Source organism: Ovis canadensis, chromosome 3 (assembly GCF_042477335.2).
Source record: "Ovis canadensis isolate MfBH-ARS-UI-01 breed Bighorn chromosome 3, ARS-UI_OviCan_v2, whole genome shotgun sequence".
Classification (NCBI taxonomy): Eukaryota; Metazoa; Chordata; class Mammalia; order Artiodactyla; family Bovidae; genus Ovis; species Ovis canadensis.
The window spans coordinates 151,787,632-151,809,135 of record NC_091247.1 but is presented as its reverse complement, the minus strand read 5'-3'; the positions used below and the strand labels follow the sequence as shown (position 1 = coordinate 151,809,135).

At 33.8% G+C, this 21,504-nt stretch overlaps 1 protein-coding gene across 2 annotated transcripts in view; it reads left to right on the top strand.

Moving 5' to 3' along the window:
- The window catches only part of CNTN1 (contactin 1), a 421,509-nt gene that overhangs the window by 341,971 nt on the left and 58,034 nt on the right, over positions 1 to 21,504 (top strand). For both annotated transcript variants that reach the window (XM_069584608.1, XM_069584609.1), the window contains 3 exons: positions 8,730 to 8,800; positions 11,674 to 11,908; positions 14,498 to 14,601. In XM_069584608.1, the coding sequence (XP_069440709.1) occupies positions 8,730 to 8,800; positions 11,674 to 11,908; positions 14,498 to 14,601 (410 nt within the window). The remainder of the gene's footprint in view (positions 1 to 8,729; positions 8,801 to 11,673; positions 11,909 to 14,497; positions 14,602 to 21,504) is intronic.

The window sequence follows — 21,504 nt, the reverse complement described above, 5'->3', positions numbered from 1 at the left end:
TACGTTTCAGTTAGTCCTCCTAATAATGTTTTGAGGTAGGTATTATATTGTTGTTATTGTTCAGTTGCCCAATTGTGTCTGACTCTGCAACCCCATGGACAGCAGCACACCAAGCTTCCCTGTCCCTCACCATCTCCTGGAGTTTGCCCAACTTCATGTCCATTTGATCGGAGATGGCATTCAACTATTTTATCCTCTGATGCCCTCTTCTCCTTCTGCCCTCAAGCTTTCCCAGAAGCAGGGACTTTTCCAATGATTCAGCTGTTCACATCAGTTGACCAAAATAAGAGATTCAGCTTCAGCATCAGTCCTAATGAATATCCAGGGTTGATTTCCTTTAAGATTGACTGGTTTGATTTCCTTACAGTCCAAGGAACTCTCAGGAGTCTTCTCCAGCACCACAGTTCAAAGGCATCAATTCTTTGGCCCTCTGCCTTCTTTACAGTCCAGCTCTCACAAAACTACATGACCACTAGGAAGACCGTAGCCTTGACTATACTGACCTTTGTCTGCAGAGTGATTTCTCTGCTTTTCAACACACTGTCTAGACCTGTCATACCTTTCCTGCCAAGAAGCAATTGTCTTCTGATTCATGGCTGTGGTCACTGGCCACAATGAATTTAAAGCCAAAATAGAGGAAATCTGTCATTGCTTCCACCTTTTCCTCTTCTATTTGCCATGCGGTAATGGGGCCAAACACCATGATCTTAGCTTTTTAATAGTTTTAATGGAAGGTATTATAATCCAATACTCATTAATAAGCAGTAGACTCAGAGACACTAAATAGTTTGCCTAGGTTGGTATAACTATTTTCAAGATTCAGAATTCAGATCCAGACCTGATACATTCAACTTTCTCTCTTAAAGGTGGTTTCTCAAGCAGGTTTTAAAAGCACAGTCATTTACATGAAATTTTATTAGTGTTCTAGTAGAAGTTCACATTTCATTCTCAATTACAGAAACATATGACTTAAATAACATTTTTTATTTGCCATCATATATCCACCTGTGAAATGAACACAATTGTTTCTTTTACTCTACTTCACAGAAATCTCATTAGGATACAGAGATAATATAAATTGCAGCTTTAGAGAATGCAGATACCAGACAGCCAGGATCCTTGAGTTTGGTTTTTATTATTAAAGCCTCATATGTTTGTAATAGAAGCTTCTATGTGATGAACTGAACATAGTTGTCCCTTCTTGAAAATCAAAAATAAAAAAGAACTGGGACATTATCTGACAGGTGGTTTAAACCACATAATTCTTGCTGAGAGGTCATGTACTTGCTTCAATAAGTATTCATTTTCTAAATAAAATTGCAAAAATATCAAATGATTAAATCAGTCAAAATAAACCAATTTCAGTTTAAAATTATAACAGATTTACCTTAGATATAAGCTTTTTTTTTTCTAATTTCATAGAGCTTGATTAATTTTCTGTCCTATGTTGACCAGTAAAATGTGAATTAATTCTAATCCAAAAATAACATTGTTCATGGGGAGGGAAGATATTTTCTCTGGCATCGACGATGTTAGTAGACCCTCCCTTTTCCTTCTGAGAAATTTTGTTACCAAAAAATTATTTATTTCAAAACTTATTGCTTTAATATACTTTGGTTGATCATCTGGCCAGAATTATCATAAGAATTTAGATTTTTTAATCTCAGTATAGAATCAATTAAATGAAATGTTTTTAAGAGCAACAATAAAAATGTTCAGAGAGAAAGATTTAATCTAACTGTTTCATATGTGAATCTCTGAATATAATTTATATTTAATATTATATTTAAAAGACTAGAATACTTTTTGATGTACATTTTGCCAGGAGTTTTCATGTGACTCCGAAGACTTTCCAACCTTAATGTTTTCATATCTTTAGAAATGCTGGAACAATTTGTTTCAGAGTGATATCAAACCTAAAATTTTGGTAAGGTTATTACTTTCAACCAATAACTTTTGGCATCACCTTCATGAAGTATCACCTCTAACATTATGTTTGCTGAAATGTATTTTGTTAAGGACTTAATTCTCTCTCTAGTGTGCTTGGAAAACAACTTCTCTTAAAAGCCTTCAAACACAAAACAAACACATGAAGCAGTAACAGTCATTCACAATGCAAGATATGACTCTATAGTGACATAGTGAAATGATGCATTCCTTTCAATTGTGAAAAAATAAAACCTATATTCTGTAATACATTTGTTAACCTTTCATAAGAAAATATTTTAGATCCTTTATTAATTAACTTTATGCCTACTATCATTTATGTACTTTCTGTGTGTTATCCCAGAGTGCTAAACTCTCTACTTTCATTGCTCAATTTAATTCCCACAGTAACTTTATTCACTTGTATTATTATTTCTAATTTACAGACAAAGAAGTCAAGATCCCATTCAGTTAATGTGAAGCAGAGCTGGAATTTAAATTAAGGGCTTTGTAATAATAAAAGCTTTATTCCTAAACAACTTGCTAGAAGGACAATGTGCAGTATTAAAGTTCTGGGACATTGATCCTTTAGTAGAATATTAGTTCCATCATTTAAAATCTCTGTGATTGGAGACACATTACTCCACCTCCCTAAACCTCAATTTTTTTCACCTCTAAGTGGAAATTATTTACCTTATGAAGTCTTTTAATGATTAGAAACATGTAAGGAAAGCAAAGTCAGTACTTTCCAGCATGTAATATTTGCTGAATCAAATTTTTATTATGATCTCAATGCTCATTTTATGCTTTAATATGGTTATAAAAAATATTATCTACTCTGAAATAAATCACCAGCTTTGGTAATGTTTCCATTTTTCTAAACATAGTAGAGAATCATATAATTTCAATCATCTTACAAGAATATGTCTATATATTTAATACAATAAAATTCAACAGACTTTCTCTTTAATTGCTGTTTTTTCTTTCATCCTGTTTTTGAAAAATTGAGTATTCATAAAATTGGACATTTATATTTTTTACCCGTACAAAAAAATACTTTCTGAAACAGGGGGTTATTTGTCTTGTCATGTACCATTATATCAAGTCTCTAAGAGATGCCAACATTTGTTATATGAGATAAAGGCTAGTTCCCATTTGATGGGAAGGGTACTGTGTGCCTCATTGTGCTGACTGAAAGACAGGACATTATCTAATGCAGCATACACCCTTATCTGTCCAATTACTTAATGTTAAGATCACAAGGCACAGTTGGGTATATTCTTTGGTTTCAGACAAGTGCATTATAAAATGGATGGTCCCAAATGAAGAATTAGAAGATGTGTTTGTAACCCATTTAATTTTGACTGTAAATGAGAGATAACAAAAGCATCCTTCAAAGTGATGTGTCATTGTAAGACCAAACCCTTATGGTTAATAGCTCTGTAGGTACAGTTGGCAAGCCAGTATCCTAAAATGGTATACTCCGGTTTGCTTTAAAAGCTTTTGCCATTTATTTACCAGACACAACTAAGAAGGAAAAGAGAAAAAATACTATAACACTGGAATCAACGCTTTCATACCATGTTTAGAACTTAAATTTCATGTCCAATGAAGATATTCTGCTCTTTCATATACTTTTATCTTTTAGATATGTTTGATAAAGGAGAAGAATGATATCAAGAACATATTTAATAGCCAGTAAGATACTATATTAACTTCAGTAGCTGTCACTAATAATACAATAGAAAAATCTTGTTTTAAAGTGCTAACCTGAGTACCCAGTTAGGTGTGATACATAAAAATCCTCTCGGAGTTCTATGAGTCTTAATACACTGGACTTTCTTACATGCATTCATAAATTCATCTCGTCCTTCCCTCATACCTCAGTTGGCAAAGAATCTGTCTGCAATTCAGAAGACCCCAGTTGTAGAAGGGATAGGCTACCCTCTCCAGTATTCTTGGGCTTTCCTTGTGGCTCAGCTGGTTAAGAATCCATCTTGTGGATGGATGTGGGAGACCTGGGTTGGATCCCTGGGTTGGGAAGATCCCCTGGAGAAGGAAAAGGCTACTCACTCCAGTATTCTGGTCTGGAGAATTCCATGGACTATACAATCCATGGGGTCACACAGAGTCGGACATGACTGAGCGACTTTCACTTCATACATTCATCCAGCAAACTGTTACTGGGGATTTTGTAATACATTGTAGATATTTAACATATGAATTAAAACTAGTTGTACATATTTAGCTTGTACTATATTAGCATCTTCAGGACTGAAATCAGATTTTATTCGTATTGTAACTTTAGTGCTTAGCACAGCTTAGTATCTATAAGTGGTACTTAAAATTATTTGTAGGAAAAGAGAGGAAAAAGAAGGAAAAGAGGATGGTTCTGGAAGTTGTAAATTAATAGAGGATAGTGAAAAGAAAAGTAGTGATCAAAGCTACAGTGATAATTGTATATAAAAATATAGACAAATCCATTAATAATTGCAATTTGTTTTGTTCAAAATAAAGTTAACATATGCATTAGATGCTTTTGTTTTTAATACAGTGAGATAAACTGGGAAGTGTTCATTCTTTCACTTAAATGAAATATCCATAATTGGTCTGAGTTCTTTATATTAATAATAAATTTACTATTTATTATGATTATTTCAGTTTGTAGCATTCTTTTCTGCCCATCTGAACTTTCTCCAGATTACTTGATTTTAGATTAACATTCCACTGAGAAATTAACAAATTTACTTTGTTACATGCTTTAAAATTTCCTGTTTGACAGCAAAATTTAGATTAATAAGCAAACAACAAATTTGGCCTGATAAGCCCTAAAGACATTAGTATTTTTGTGAACTATCTCAGACCCTATATCTCTTTTATCTGATGCGTGTGTGCTAGATTGCTTCAGTTTTATCAGACTCTTTGCAATGCTATCGACCACAGCCTGCTAGGCTTCTCTGTCATGGGATTCTCCAACAAGAATACTAGAGTGGGTCCCCATGCCCTCCCCCAGGGGATCTTCCTCACCTGTAAAGAGCATCAATTTAACATGGTAGATGCATTAAAATTGTTAGCAATGTGCTCCACCATGAGAACAGTAGATCATGGGTTATGGGCAACTCATCTGAATATCCAAATGTGCAGTTCATTTTATTTTATTAATTTTTTGACTTTATTAATTTTATTAATCTCTTCAGAAAGAAAATATATTTACAGATAGAATAAAAGCAGATGTAAGACTTTAATCGCTTTGTTTGGCTAGATTCTAGAGTATTACTTGCCAGTTTGAATTTCTTACTAAAAAATTTGTTTTAAATCACAAATTCTGATGCAAATTAAAATAAGAAGCTATTGGGTTAGCCAGGAAGTTTATTTAAGTTTTTCTGGATGATATTATGGAAAAACCCAAATGACTGTTTTTGATCGACCCAATATATCCATGGTAACTTTATCTCTGTAAAAATAGCTTTTAAAATTAAAGCAATAATTAATAAGAACTGAATAATCAATATATTCTGTCAAGAGCCTCTACTACATGATTTTTATAATTTAGAATATGTCCCAAGGTGATTTACATATTGTTAAATAAAATGCTAAAGTCCCCAAAGGTACTTCTATGCAAATTATTTAAGTGCTAAATCTAAAAATAAAATTGACAGCATTAGTTTCATAACTTAGGAAAGATGAATCATGGTATTGGCTTGATTTTCTTTTTAAATATTTTCTAGATCTACAACTAAAATTCAAAAGCCATCCTATAAACGTCATTAAGGAATCACTGTTAGACTGAAATCATGGCAAAAGCATGAGTTAAAAAACCTCAGTACTTTTAATTGTTTATTTGTGATTAATTCAAGAACTTTATATTTTTCAAAATATTTATTAAAATTATTTTTAATGATCTATCATTAAGAGAACACCTAGTTTGCTCACTGTTAAATGCCCTGGAGCCTAAAGTTAAATAAACTTCCTTGTGCTCAGGGTAATTTACTTCCTTGAACGGAATCACTATCTGACCAAGTCCAATGCAGGACTAAATACAAATACAGAACAGCTAGTTGCTCAGATTCATGTCAGATGTGTAGTCCAATTCCCTTGTGAAAAAAATGTCCCTTAGCTGCTAAATTTACAACTGAACATTAAAGCTCAAAGAAGGAAATTAAATCAATTATTATTCCAAGTAAAGTATAAGACACTCTGTTAAGAGATAGAGCTACTTTTATTTCTGAGCTTTTGTTTGTCTTGTTTTCAGCATAATGAACTCAATGGATGATCTTTGAAGAGCAAAATTATCTTTAGAATAAGTGTTATGAAATAGGAAAAACATTCACTATAACATAAGCAGACTATTTGATTATAATAAAAAGGATTATAGTGAAATGCTTTGGCAAATAATACTTGCCCTGATGAAGGCAATACCTGATTCAACAAATTCCAGTATAAAAAATTATTCTGGAGTTACTTTTGAAATTACTTGTCTGTCATCACAATATTTATACTTAAACACACAAAATTTGATTTATTCATTGATTGCAAGACAACATGCTTTTTGTTTCTCTATAGCACGTAGAGTTTAGGCTTCAGAACATGAGTTATGGAGTTTAAAGAATTTCCAAGAGTATTCTAATGTTTCAGCCTTCAATATGTGTAAGGTATAGTTCCAGACGAGACAATGAAGAAAGGAATATGACCTCAACGGAGACAGGTTACCTTTATTCAGGCAAGGAGGGACGATAGTCATTCTAACAACCAGGCTGAGTGGGTACGGGATTAGGAAGGCTTCATATCTAACGGGAGGTTTTGCAGAAGTGATTTGGGAAGATTTAGTCAGGCGGGGCCTCTGGGTAATCTTTAGCTGAGATGGCAGTTTGGGGATAAATAGGGTTGGCCGGATGGGCAGGGTCCTGGGCAGGGGTTGAGGGGTCCCATGCTGATGCAATCTGCCCTGAGTATCAAGGTGGGACTTAAAATTTAGTCTTGTCATCCCCCAAGTCAGATTGTTCAGCAAGGGCCCTTGAAATTGTTATCTTCTCTTCTAGGCCTGAGGACTCCTTTAATATGTATTTCATCTAAAGTGCTACAAGTAAATTAACTTTCAACACCCCCAAACACTAAATTTAATTTCTAACTCTCAAGTAGTGACAGTTGAATTAAAAAATCTCTCAAACTTCACATTAATTTCTTAATCTGGAAAGTAAGCCATATAATTTTATAGATATAAAAAATATCTTCCATTTTGTTTGTTTCTATATAATTACTATACATAGTTCAGCAAAGAATTTTCATAACTAACACAGAGGAAATTTTGAAGTATTTGAGAATCACAGTTACATTAGGATCTGTAAATAAATACTCTCTCCAAGGTGTTGCTGTTTCCTTTTGAAAGGACTATTTGGAAAGTCAAGGAAGAAACGACATTTCATCTGTTCTTTAAACTTTTAAGAGAACTGGGAATAATATCTCAGACTGAGTCATAGCAGTTGTGTGGGAAAATGTGTGTTCACAGTAAAGACACGGTCTTCTTCCGTGTAGCTGGGTAGCTGGTCTCCAAGTGCTTGGAGTACAGGAATAAACTGCTTTAATATTTATCTGTACAACTCCAATCAGATGCAAATCCAATAAGATGTAGCCTACAATAAGATACAGTATTTAATCTTATTTTTTAGTCGTGTTCAACTGTTTTGTAACCTATGGACTATAGGTTTTCAAATAAATAAAACATGGGAAGGCAAATCTGCCTCACTATCTTTTGTTGAAGTAAACCAGCACATTCATTTTGTCCATGAGATTTCCCAGACAAAAATACTGAAGTGGGTTCCCATTTCCTTCTCCAGGGGATCTTCCCAACCTAGGGACTGAATCCACATCTTCTGCATTGTAGACAGATTCTTTGCCAGTGAACCACCTACAAATCTGATAGGAGAGAGAATAACTTGGAGAAAAACAAAAAGCCATTGGAGTTGGTAGTTAAAAGCAATTTTGTGATTTTTGAGAGAGTGATTTCAGTAATATGAAGACATAGAAAACAGATTATGCATCGTTAAAAAGTGATTATAGAGTGAAGTACAAAAATAATCATGTATCAGTTCTTTGCACCTCAGTGACAGGAAAGGGTGAGATGGCTTGGAGGTTAAGTGTAAAGCAGTATTATAGGATGATTTTTAAGGCTGAGAGATTTCAAAGGATGGTCACTACAGTAGAGACACTGAAAAATCGAGTGATGTTATAAAAAGATAGAAGTAAGGGAGAACCCTGACAGGACAGGGTTCCTGAAGAGATTTAGGCGTTGAAAATGAGAACACAAGAACAGTATTAGATTTGTAATGTTTCCAAATATCTTTGGGAAGCACAATCCTATGTTAACGTGCATGTTCCATTTCTTAACAGTTATTTGTAGACTGAGGCATGAAACTAACCCAACAGTATGTTGTTAGAAGTTTATAGAGTTCAAAACAAGAGCTCTGAAATATTTTCCCAATAAAATGTGTCCAATCTTTCAAAATCATATTAAAAGAAAGGACACAGAAAATAATTTAAAAAGGGAAGGCAAATTTGCTTCACTACCTTTTGGTGAAGGAAACCAGCACATTTCCTATAGCACTGAATTAATTTTTATCTTGGCAGAAAATCAGATTATTACAGCAACTCTGGGGCATTGTCATTATAATAGAACATATTGTGTGCAGCTTGTCTTTCCTGGTAAAAGAAAAAAAAAATGTGTATGGTTTCTAAGTGAATAAGAAATCTAACATCAGAAAAAAATCACATGGCCTCTCTTTTGTGGTTTTATTTGTTTGTTTCAGCACCTAATGTGGCTCCTTCAGATGTAGGAGGTGGGGGTGGAAGCAACAGAGAACTGACCATAACATGGGCGGTAAGTGTTAAGAAGTTACACATGTTATTTGTTGCTTTACCTACACTTAATCTCAAACCCATTTTGTTTCCTGAAATAAACAACAATGCCTCAAGAACAAATAAGAATAAATTACTAAAATATTTTTTTTTCTCTAATGCATGCCAGATTTTGCCTAATTTACTATGGCTTAGTGTGCCATTCCTATGCAAAAATAAATTATTGATGCTATAGTCTCTATAGGCCTAGGCCTAAAAGATTAAATAAACATTCAATTCTTTCATTCCAGAGACAAATGTACTCTGTACTCACTGTGGCCTCATAACCCAGTTGCAATTCATAATTTTTGCTCTGGACTTTCAAAATTTCAAAGATTCAGTTAAAAAATCTTTTGTATCAGCATCTGTTTTTAAATTGGCCCTTGCTCTCTGATTTGAAACTTACTTTCATCAGCACATGTAATTTACCACTATAGGTCAGTCTTAGAAGGCCCCACAAATGACTTATTATTAAGGTATCCAAAATATTTTATTAAAATTTTATGACCCAAAGGGAGCTCTATATCAGAGATTATAATGTTTGGAAAATAATGCATCCTAGCTGGATTTTTGAAGTGACAGAGATATTGGGGATGGGGAAAACTTTGATAACATAAATGTGTCTGAATTAGATATCTGGCATTTATGTAGATAACATGCCTTATATAGCTCTATGTATCCATTAAATACTTTTAGTATTTAATCTCTGCTGATGGTCAAAGAACACAATTAAGACTCCAAAAAATTCCGAAAACTACAGATATAACGAACAGGTTTTATTCTTCATGTGTGTCAAATTAATTTATACAATAAGTGGATATTTAGCCAAAGTTGACTTCACTCTGTATTGTATAGTCATATTTTATACTTGTCATTACATCATATATTAAAGTAGGATTTAGGAAAAAATTGCCTCGTCTTCATTCAAATCTCAAATGATTTGACAGTTTTAGTGACAGTGTGATACACAAAAAGTGAAGATATTAGAAAATTTGAACATTTTACTTCTTTAGGTTTTATGTTCTCAACATGTATAGATGTCTGCCTCACAATAAGATGAGAAGCTTGTCAAAACATTCAGATTGGAACTCATTTACCATAAATTTGAAATCAAGTCTCTCAGAACAGGACCAGAGAGTCACTACATTCTGAAAGCTCCGAGGCTAATTCTAATATGTTAGCCGCTCAGTCATGTCTGACTCTTTGAGATACCGTGAACTGTAGCCTGCCACGCTCCTCTGTCCATGGAATTCTTCAGGCAAGAATACTGGAATAGGTTACCATTCACTTCTCCGGGGGATCTTCCCAACCCTGGGACTGAACCTGGGTCTCTCACATTGCAGGCAGATTCTTTACCATCTGAGCCACCAGGGAAGCCCAATTCTGATATACTAAATTGGAAAAATTAAGTATAGAACTATCAATAAGAAAAAGAAATGTTTAAAGTCTGGTGGGAATGTTAGGCTATTCTGTTAATAATGTAAAATTATGTTATGTACCTCCTTGTGATCATGCTTTACAGTTTCTATATTGTGCAACCAAGAACAACTTCTTCTTCCTTTGAACTTTGTACATTTACGTGCATCCCTGTTTAACATAAGGATATTCAAGCTACTATGTTGTACTTAATTAAAGGTTCTCCCTCAATACACTTTAACTGTGATATTTCTGTGTAAAAAGCAAATATATAATGGCCAAAAAAGATTAAATGATGAATTCAGTTCAGTTCAGTCGCTCAGTCATGTCTGACTCTTTGCGACCCCATGAATCGCAGCATGCCAGGCCTCAGTAGAATTTGTTTTAAGTCAGAATTTAGGGCTGACATGGACATCTTTATTGAGTAATTGACATGTAAGAAGTTGCTCAGTCGTGTCCGATTCTTTGTGACCCCATGGAGCCTAGCCTACCAGGCTCCTCTGTCCATGGGATTTTCCAGGCAATAGTACTGGAGTGGATTGCCATTTCCTTCTCCAGGGGATCTTCCTGACCCAGGGATCGAACCCGCATCTCCCACATTATAGACAGACGCTTTACTGTCTGAGCCACCAGGGAAGTCCAATAATAGCTCTAAGAAAATGTAAAACAGAGGTCTTTCTTCAGTATTAGAGTCAGACAGGGTGCCTAGCCAGTCACCTGCAGATGGAGGCAATGCTGTCTTTTTCTCATTTCTCCTTCTTTCTTTTTCTGTGACCAGTTTCTACTGTTCAGTTGCCGTACAGATATTCCAGGGTATAGTTAACTTTCTTATTATAGTCTTTCAACTCTAAAGAAAGTCATTAACTTATCCATTGAATGAATACTACTTGAGACTTTGTTTAGGTTTTAGAGATAAAGAGGTAAACGAAACTGTCAATAACCCTGTTCTTATGAAACTTACGTTCTACTAGGCAAGAAAGACAATAAAGTAGACAATCAGTAAATATATAGTGTAGATCATAATAGTGTAAAAGAAGGAAAAAATAACTGGGGATGTATTATATGGATTATTGCACAAAGAATCTTAAAATGGCAGATCCTGTGGCCAGGCAAAACTCTGTGTAGCTTTTTAGCCTTCAGAAAGTGAGGGAAGAGCCTTTGACTCAGGGAATGCACCCTTGATGGAAGAAACTGAAAGTAAAAAGACCCAGAGTGAGAAGTACCCCTCCCCCAGGGTGTTTCAGAAATAGTGAACTTGGTAAACAAAGTCTCACGTGTTGCAGCTCGTTTGTGCCAAATTTTTGTAGGCAGCTCTCACTTAGGAAATAAAAATGTTTTTACAGAAAGCTTGCTTCCATGTGTAGCATTTTTGTTTGCATATGATTTTCTTCCTGTTACCTGTATTGCTTAAACCTATTTAACATTTTAATCTCTATTTAGCCATTGTCAAGAGAATATCACTATGGCAACAATTTTGGTTACATAGTGGCATTTAAGCCATTTGATGGAGAAGAATGGAAAAAAGTGACAGTTACTAATCCAGATACTGGCCGCTATGTCCATAAAGATGAGACCATGCGTCCTTCCACTGCATTTCAAGTCAAAGTCAAAGCTTTCAACAACAAAGGAGATGGACCCTACAGTCTCACAGCTGTCATCCACTCCGCACAAGACGGTAGGTGAAAGAAAGGCCCCACTGACATGATGAGGGATTAAAAATCTGGTTCTCTAGTAGGCATTTTGTTTGCAGTCTTTTCAGTATTATTTTGAGCTAAGTCAGCATGTCAGTCTCTTTATCTAAATGACAAGAATGTTGCCAAAATATTTTTCATCCTTTACATTGTGTTTATGATAGTTAAATCGCCACTAAAATCATTGGCTTAGACCCTATTCCTGATCTCTTAATTATAATTTTGCTGTCAGAAATTCTCTAGATTTGAGAACCTCAGTGTGCCTGTTCATCCATAAAATTCACTAGTTTACCAACTCTTTAATATATTTAATTAATAATATAATGTTTTTATAAAATTTCTCCATTTAACTAAAAAATGTGTAATGTAGCATTTATGTAACTTTTTTTGTCATTACAGCAGCATGTTCATTAGTGTTAGTCGCTCAGTTGTGTACAGTTCTTTGCAACTCCACAGACTGTAATCCACCAGACTCCTCTGTCCATGGAATTCTCCCAGCAAGAATACTAGAGTGGGTTGCCATTCCCTTCTCCAGGGGATCTTCCTTACCCAGGGATTAAACCAGGGTCTCAAACATTGCAGGCAGATTCTTTATCAACAGTAGCATCCTGGAATTTTATTAAAGGGAATTTAGGCATAATTCTATGAAAAGGGGTCAGAAGGCCAATTGAAGTTTTTTTCTTGTATATAAAAATATATATGAAAGGGATAAAATTACTGATACTGGTTCTCTGTTTTTCTAGAAACTTTAATTGAACTGATCATGTTCCTGAAGAACTTTATATATCTGTGATAAATGATACATAGTTTTAAATGTAATTACTAATTTCTATGATTTCCTATTTAAGTTACTACATTTTTATTATTTATTTTCCTATTTAAAAAGATAATACTTCCTTATTATACCTTTCTACTCATGTGCACTAGGTAAATAATTAATAACTAAAAGAGAAAATAGAACTTTTAATTGCTTTCTGACCTAACACATTTGTGCTTGAATAAGTTTCACTTTGCACATGTGTGACAAGCAACCATGGAAGGGTTTTAAAACTTAAAGCTATGTGAAATATTCTTATGATTTCTTAGAGGAAAAGCATTATTTGTTAGTTTACCCAATTTACATTATGTTTGGTCCACAAGAAATATTTAGCTATCCCTGAAAGTTTATGCTCTATAGTCATAGATTTTTTAGCTTTCATATTTGTTAAAAATGTATATATTCAAATCATTCCATGATCTTTACTTCTAATACAAATATAAACAACTATCTTATATATGTATCTATGTACACACACTCTTTTTGAAAGATAAAACACATAGAAAAACAAGTAGAAATTTCTAAATTTATCATCAATTCTGGACTTTTTAATCCTCGGTAATGAATTTTACATTTTCAAAACTAGCTCTAATTTGGAAAAAATATTATAACTTGACTCAATCTTAATAGTTTGAATGACATATGTACAACTCACAGAGAAATTAAAATATAAAATATTTTACAAGTTATCTTCTCACCCAGTATCATTCCTAATGTATTTTTTGATGCTAAAGTAATCAGGTAAAGGTCATGCTTGTCATGTCTTTAGTTATGGCCATCTGTATTTAATTACATTTCTTTCCTAAATGTTTCAAAAGCCTCATAAAACCTGCATGTGCCGAAACTTGTATAAATGTTCATTTTCTCTTTTACTGCTAAGAAATCAATCATAGCACCACACATTTACCTTGTTTTGGAAAGACAACAGTGTTCACATGCAGGACACTTTAGCATAAAAGAGAATTATGGCTTGTTAAGAAAAGACAATAAAAATTGATCATTCCTGATCATTCCTGCTTAAGATTTCCTTAGTTTTTTTGTGTAATTTTTGTAAGGGATATAGAGTACTTTTTTTTCACTGAACAGAGGCCTTTTTGATACATATTTGACTTGATGCCCAGTTGGAAGATTAGACTTGTAAAAGCTTTCCTGAGCCCAAGAAAGAGTGAATGTCACAACTTGTTTCAAAGAATCTTAAAAAAAACTTAGCTTAAATGTAAAAGAAAAAGAGGAAAGTATTGCTGTGTATCTTTAGCTCATATAAAGAGCATGAGAAAGTTGAAAATTAATTGTTAATGAATAATTTTCTGTAAGAAATACCTACTTTCTTATTTTTAATAATATATAGAGAGTTGATAAGTTGAACATATTAATAATAAATTTTGATTTGCATTCACAAGTTTTCATAAACAAGTTAATTAAAAGAAATATAAAATATTATTATGGTTCTTGCTCAAGGATATCAGAGAAATTATTATGGATTTCCATATTTTGTAAAAGTGTGTGTGTATGTATATGTGTCTCTATATTAACATTCATATATATGAATATGTGTGTGTGTATATCACTGATGGCCATGACATAAATAAAAATAGAGGAAGAAGTAATAAAATTATTGAACTATTTCCTTTGGAAATATTAAAACTATTTTAAATACTAAAATATAGTTTCATTCGTTCATACAGCAAATGGTGCTATTTGAGTTTCTTAATATAAGCATCTTATGTAAGAATGCAATGTTCTCATCAAATTTCAGCTCCCAGTGAAGCCCCAACAGCAGTAGGAGTAAAAGTCTTATCATCTTCTGAGATATCTGTTCATTGGGAGCATGTTGTAGAAAAAATAGTAGAAAGCTATCAGGTGAGTTCAATTTTTATCAAACTGAAATACATCTGCTCATAATTATCAGCATATGTTTTCAAAAATGTTGCATCTTTCAATGTTCTGTGTCCTTCTGATTTATGTGACAACACTATATTTTCTGTGTTCAATATGTTGGATATTTATCAATTAATTATTATGAGCAAAGTGGAGATTTCCAACCAACTTAATCTATGAGAGATGTAGAGTCCTATGCGTAAGTAAACAATTGACCAAAATAAAAACTAAAGTAATAACACTCAGGCTTAAACATGATCTTTTGAAACAAATGTTCTCATTACATCTGATGAATCTCAAGTTTTGGGGAAATCATTTTGGTAATTTAAAATATTTATCATATTTGACTTGACTCAGTAGTTCCACTTCCAAAAGACCCTCCTTAGGAAACACTTCTAAATATACTAAATATGTATCCCATTATATTATATATGAAGGCAGAAAATTGGCAAACTCAAAATATCACAAAGGTAACTTCCTTTGAAATAAGACTTAAAAGAGTAGTAAGAATTAGCCAGCAGGAAAGGAGAGGACTTGTTTTAGTCAAAGGAAATAAGACCTGGGAAATTAAAGCTAGTTCGGTTGGGATCTTTATTATGAAATTTAGACTCAATTGTGTAGGAAAATTGAAGTCATCTCATAGCACAAAGACTGAAAATTAAGAGGAACTGACCTCATCCTACCTTTGCCAATGGGCAAATGGATGCCAAAGTGTTTCAGTGACTTGTCTTAGCACCAAGGGAAAATGTCAGAGACTGCCTAAAATTCAGATGTCCGGATTCCAAATGCTATGCTTTATGCCAAATCACAGACTCCCTTTATTTTATTCAGTGAGTGGACAATAACTGACCTTCTGGCCGTGGCTGGTGAGCTGCCCACCAGCTCAATTTGCCCTCAGTTCTTGTGCTTCATCATACATCAGTGGAATATTCATTTCATGAGGGTAGCATTTTGTCTCTTTTGCTCTCAGTGTCAAGAACAGTGGGCATATCATAGGCATTAATGAAATATTCCCTGAGTGCTGATAGAAATACTGAATTATGGTCAAATAAAATGCTGCAGTCTAAATTTCTCAAGACCATGTAACCACAGGAGCAGCCTAAGGTTTTAAGTTGCAAACATTCTACCTAACAGGAAGATCTTTCTTGGTATCATAGGTTATGATTGGGGTAGTTAGATGTCAAAATGTTTTCAGATTAGTCTTGCAAACATTTAGCTGAAGTTATCATCAAAACTGTGGAGTTATAGAAGTGGACTGTGAAGATCCAATATTCATTACATATTTAACTTCCATTTACTGCTGGTAAAAAAGAAATGGGAAACAGAGAAATTCAGTAAATGTTACAAGCCCCTATAATAAACTAGTCCAAGGTATCTTGAGAGAACACATCAATATTTAGAGTTTTCAAGCTATATTTTAGACATAGATTTTCTTCTTTTTTAAATATTATTGCTTTCTAAGTAATAGGAGAAAAAAGATTAATACATACCCCATGCATTGTCAAAATGCTGAAGATATATTTTTCTTTGTTAAAAACATACCACCGAAATACATCTTGTCTTTGTCAAATAATTATATATTAACTATTTTATAACTTCTGACATGCAGATAATAAAAGATTGTATGTCCTTTGATGCCTGGCACCAGTGAATTTAGACAATAATCAGAATATATGCTCTTGATGGGGAAATTAGCTAAATTAAGGATTGCCCAATTAAATAGTCAGCAAAAAATAATCTTCAAATAATCTTTAACAGCTATGATTTCCTCAAATGACAAAACACTGTATGCTAGCAAGTTTAGTTTCATGGATTTCTGGTGTTTAGCAACTCCACATTAGAAAATTATGAGGTTTGTTGCTGAGCAGACATGCATTTAATTTCTCAGCTCTGTTTCTTAGGAATTTTGTGGAATGCTTATTCAAATTGTCTGAGCCCTAATTTCCTCACCTACAAAGCTGAGAGTAGTCATTGCCTCGTATCCTTCCATCGTGTGGAAGAAATTAAATAACCCACACTTAATGTTATTCCCTTTTTCATGTAATTGGACATTTGAAGAAAACAATGATGACATTAATAATGATAACTGATAATATTTGTTAATCCTTATTATATTAAACATTTAATTAAGCTCATCATTTTGAATCCACACAATCACAAGGAATAAATACTATTATTTTTTTTTCCAATTTAAAGATGAAAAACTTGGAGGTTTAAAACCATTTATCTGAGTAATAATTGGTATATCCTGACTTGAACCTAGGTCTTGCCTCTCCAGAGAATAGTTAAAAGTGTTGGAAGTAAATCACAAAATTATTATTGCCATTTGTTCCTTCTTAAAAAGCCTTTACATTTTTCGCACAGAGCCTTGAATATCAAAGAGTCAAGCATGACAGTTTAAGAGACAATCCATAACATTTATTCTCCTCTAAGAAAATGTTCTTTACAGGGAAAAGCTTGGCTCGCTATAATATGGTTATTGTTTCTGTTTTAAAATATGAAGGAAAAAGTCAATGATTTAACAAGACAGATGATCATGAAAGCTAATACTCCACTACACTTCCCATGAAAATGTACTATGGGTATAAATTATAAAGAAACAGAAAAAAAGCAAATTAATAAGATAAATGAAAAGCTGTGTGATTGACCCCCATCTCAAGGTTAATTCCCTGAGATTTAAGTGAGAATTGTAGGCAGTTGGAATTAAAAATAAACCCTTGTGGTTTTAAGTTTGTCTTATAGAAAGTTCAAGTTTTATTTTCCTCCCCGCCTCCATCTGTCCCACCTTGGCTAAAGAGCTCACCACTTCTAACCTTGATCTTAATTTCCTGCAGTGTAAGTGAACTAGAAGAATTCAAGAAGTGTTTCTTATCAAAGGCATATTAGAACTCTGGGCTCCTGCTCAGGAATCCACAAAAGACTTAGTTTACTTACCCAGCAGGTAAAGAATTCCCTTAATGAAAACAAGCACAGTGTGCTATCAGGAATAACAGAAAGCCTCTTAGCAGCTGAATGAGAGATTAATGAAGATGATTGATTATTCTTAAAAGTTATCAATCCTGAGTAGTTTACTCAGATGTCTTAAAAAGTCAAATTATTGTGGAGAGCAGAAGCTCATGTTAGGAAATATGGTATTTTCTTATTTGGAGAAGGCATGTATCTTCATCTGATCTCCTAAAAGGAAAGTCAGACATAGGTGTAGAAAAAGTTAGTGATTTTGCTGTTGTTATTGTTGCTTATTTATTTGTTTTAAATATGATCTCAGGGAGTAAATAAGAGGAAAAAGTAGAATGAACAGAAGAGTGAGAAGCTAGGTTAGAAAAATGCTTTATCATGTTGGCAAACACTGGGGGCAACTGATACTTCATCCCTTGGGATCTTTGAGGAACATCATAAATGTGGTTCAAAACTGACCCACATGGGATGAAAGGGGAAGCTTTCAACCACTGTAATTGCCCACAGATTAAGAATGGCCCCAGGGGCACCACCTCCCTTCCCTGCGTGAAGGGCAGGGCAAAGTTCACACTGCAACATCAAGAATGATACAAGACAGGAAGTGAGAGTTTAGTGGAAATAGCAGAAGAAAAATGCAGGTAGTACTTACGGGAAGCTGGTTGAAGCCTGCATAGAACTGTTTAGTTCTTGAACCAATGGCTAAAATAAAAATGAACTTTGCATAGCTTCCAAGAGGTGTTAAGAATACAGATTTTGAAAGATTTATATTACTGCTCTTCTTAAGCCATAGAATGTACTAATGCATGACTTAGTCTGCGATCTGGATGCTATCAAGCTATTATACAACATCTTTTAGAGGTTGAACTTTTTGTTGCAGAGCCTCAGTTTTTATTTAAGTAACTATATTTAGATTATTTTCTGGAAAACTGTATTAAATCCATAACAAAAAAACATTCAGTTGTCATGTCCAACTCTTTGTGATCCCATCCATCAGTTCTCCAGGCCAGAATACTGGAGTGGGTAGCTTTTCCCTTCTTCAGGGAATCTTCCCAACTCAGGGATTGAAACCAGGTCTCCCACATTGCAGGCAGATTCTTTACCAGCTGAGCCACAAGGGAATCCCAGGAATATTGGAGTGGGTAGTCTACCCTGTTTCTAGAAGATCTTCCCAACCCAGGAATTGAACTGGGGTCTCCTGCATTGCAGGTAGATTTACCAACTAATCTATCAAGAAAGCCCATTAAATCTATAACAAAAAAAATATTCAGTTATCGCAAGATTTTTTTTCAGAAATTTAGATTTTGAAGGAGAGAATTTGGAAATCTGCAACAAAAGTTTACTACTGAAGTAGAAAATAACAATGGAGCAAGTCTAATTTTCAAAAGTGCTATATGTTTTTAAGCACTACTATAATTGTAACATCTAGGTCTTTATTTATTTATTAAAATTTATTACATTTCCCTTGGAAGGAATATAACTACTATCTTTATTCAAAAGTGGTATTTTTGTAGCTCATAAATGTATGGAAAGCATAATTATTCTTTATTACAAGTATGAGTTAGTCCTTTTTCTGAGGCTTTTCTTTTCAGATTTCCAATATTGTTACAAAGAGTCAATTTTCTTGGGGTGAAATTATACACTTAGATTATTCCATCAAAGATATTAGTAATCTATGTAGACTTAAACGTTCTGATTTCTTTTTTTAAAGATCTGTGAAGGCAAAAACATGTTTGCTTGGTTCACTACTATATTCCCAGCACCTAGCACAGTAGCTGGTACAAGGTATATACACAATAAATATTTATTCAATGAATGAATGAGTGCCATACATCAACTGCAGTCATCTGTACATCATGTTCAAAATAATTAATATTTGTCCTCAAGCAATTTATAATCTAGTAATAGCAGAGACCAGTAATGATGCAATTCCATAACTGTTTAATAAACACTAAGATAGATTAACACTAGACTTGGAGTGTTGTGCAGATTTTAGGAACATGTAAATAAAGAGTTAAATTTATATACTACCACAGCATGCAATAGAAATAAATACACCATATGTTGCTCTAGCACGTGAAAATGAATTTATGGTCTATTGCAGCAGCAGCAGCAGCAGCATCCTTAAAGCCACAGCAGCCTCATTTATTTGTTTATTTTTACGCTAGTTCGTTCAGGCTGTCTTTCGGTCTCCCTAGTGATCAGTCAAAAGCCATGCATTTGTTCTGCTCCATTCCTATGGGTTCACTTCATTCCAGGCAGTTTTCTCTCAGGTTAAAGTTGGTTCTTCACCTCCAAGGGCAACTCAGGGCAAGGATCAAAATGCAGTCGCCCAAATTGTCTATTTGGAAATTATCTCTAAGTGCATGGTCAATGGCTAGTTCAAAAAAAAAATACAATGCCATATTTTATATAGACTGTTTAATTTAGAATTGTTTGAAAATATTGCAATTTATATGTAAATGCATGATTTAAGGAGAGAGCTTATTGAACCAAAAGAATTTTATATCTGATGCTTTCATTAGTAGATGCTTAAAATACTGTAAAAATGTCATTCAAATCTCATATTATAAAATAAGGAAATCAGAGATTATTTTGCATACTCATTAACTCTCTGGGTTCCCTAGTTACCACGGCACAACTAAAGCAATGCTGAAGTTTATTGGGAATTTCAGAGGAGACCGTGTAACATAGATCTGTGTCAAAATCAGATGAATATAGTAATTAGACACTTAGGATATAGATACAAAGAGTAAATTAAAGAAAATTTGTTCTTTCCTTCTCTATTGCCAAAACGCCTCATGGAATTTTGGGTAAAATGTGAAAAAATTTGTCACTGTTAAGTCCTTATTTTAGTGCTTAGTATCTTAGGAATATTTAGTTAAAAATCTTTTCTTTTCCTTTATGGTTTATCACAGAATATGGAAAAGAATATAACAAAAATAATGTATATATGTATGCAACTGAGTCACTTTGATGTACAGCAGAGGAGGTTGGCACAACACTATAAATCTACAATGCCTTAAAAAAAAGTTTCTCCTATTTAAACTGCATAGAAAAGTTGTGATATTGGAATGAAGATTGTGAAAGGTAGTCTCAGTCAACAGGCATCCATATAAAAGTACCTGAAGCTCAGGGGCTTCAGTTTTGATTGTTATATAACAAAGTGTTGTTCTTCAGTCACTAAGTCGTGTCCGACTCTTTGTGACCCCATGGACTGCAGCATTAAACAAGGTAAACACTACTTTCCAGACTTGTTGAGAAAATAATACACGTGAATGATCCTGCTTTAGTACCTGGCATTTCACTGGAATATAAACGTGCATTTTATTTCTCTTCAGCCAAGCAGTGGAAGAGGCCTTACATGTCACGCAGTTCCAATGCCCACTGAAATGTAGGCTGTCTTCCTCTTTCTCAGATGAATGTAGGCACTGCCTGAAGGCTCCCAGCACGAGGAAACTCATGCCTTCACAAGGATACTCCTACCGCCATGAATCTTTTCTCTGCCATCTGACTTTGGAACCACTTGGTATAATTCTACTTCCTCAGTTCTGAGCCATCCTTGGTCAGAGAGCAGAAAAGCCAAAGAGATTCTATCAAAACTCTTCGGAAAAAATGTATTGGCGTCAGAAAAAATGAGCACTAGTCAACAAGATAAAAATATATCAAAGGAAACCAATCAGAAATTAGTAACTGGCCTTTTAAAAAAAAAATGTCCTCATTTTGTTACTATGGCAATTTGAGCTGTCCAGTTCCATTTTATAATGGGTTTATGGGTTTATGTAAAAAATAATTTCAGAATTATATCAATATTAAATATTATCTTATTGGTTAATTGTGAAATTAAAACCTCATTGTTTTATAGACAGGACATTTAAAATATAAAATAGAGGTAAACTTATAAACAAGCTTTTATTTTCATTTATAACAGAT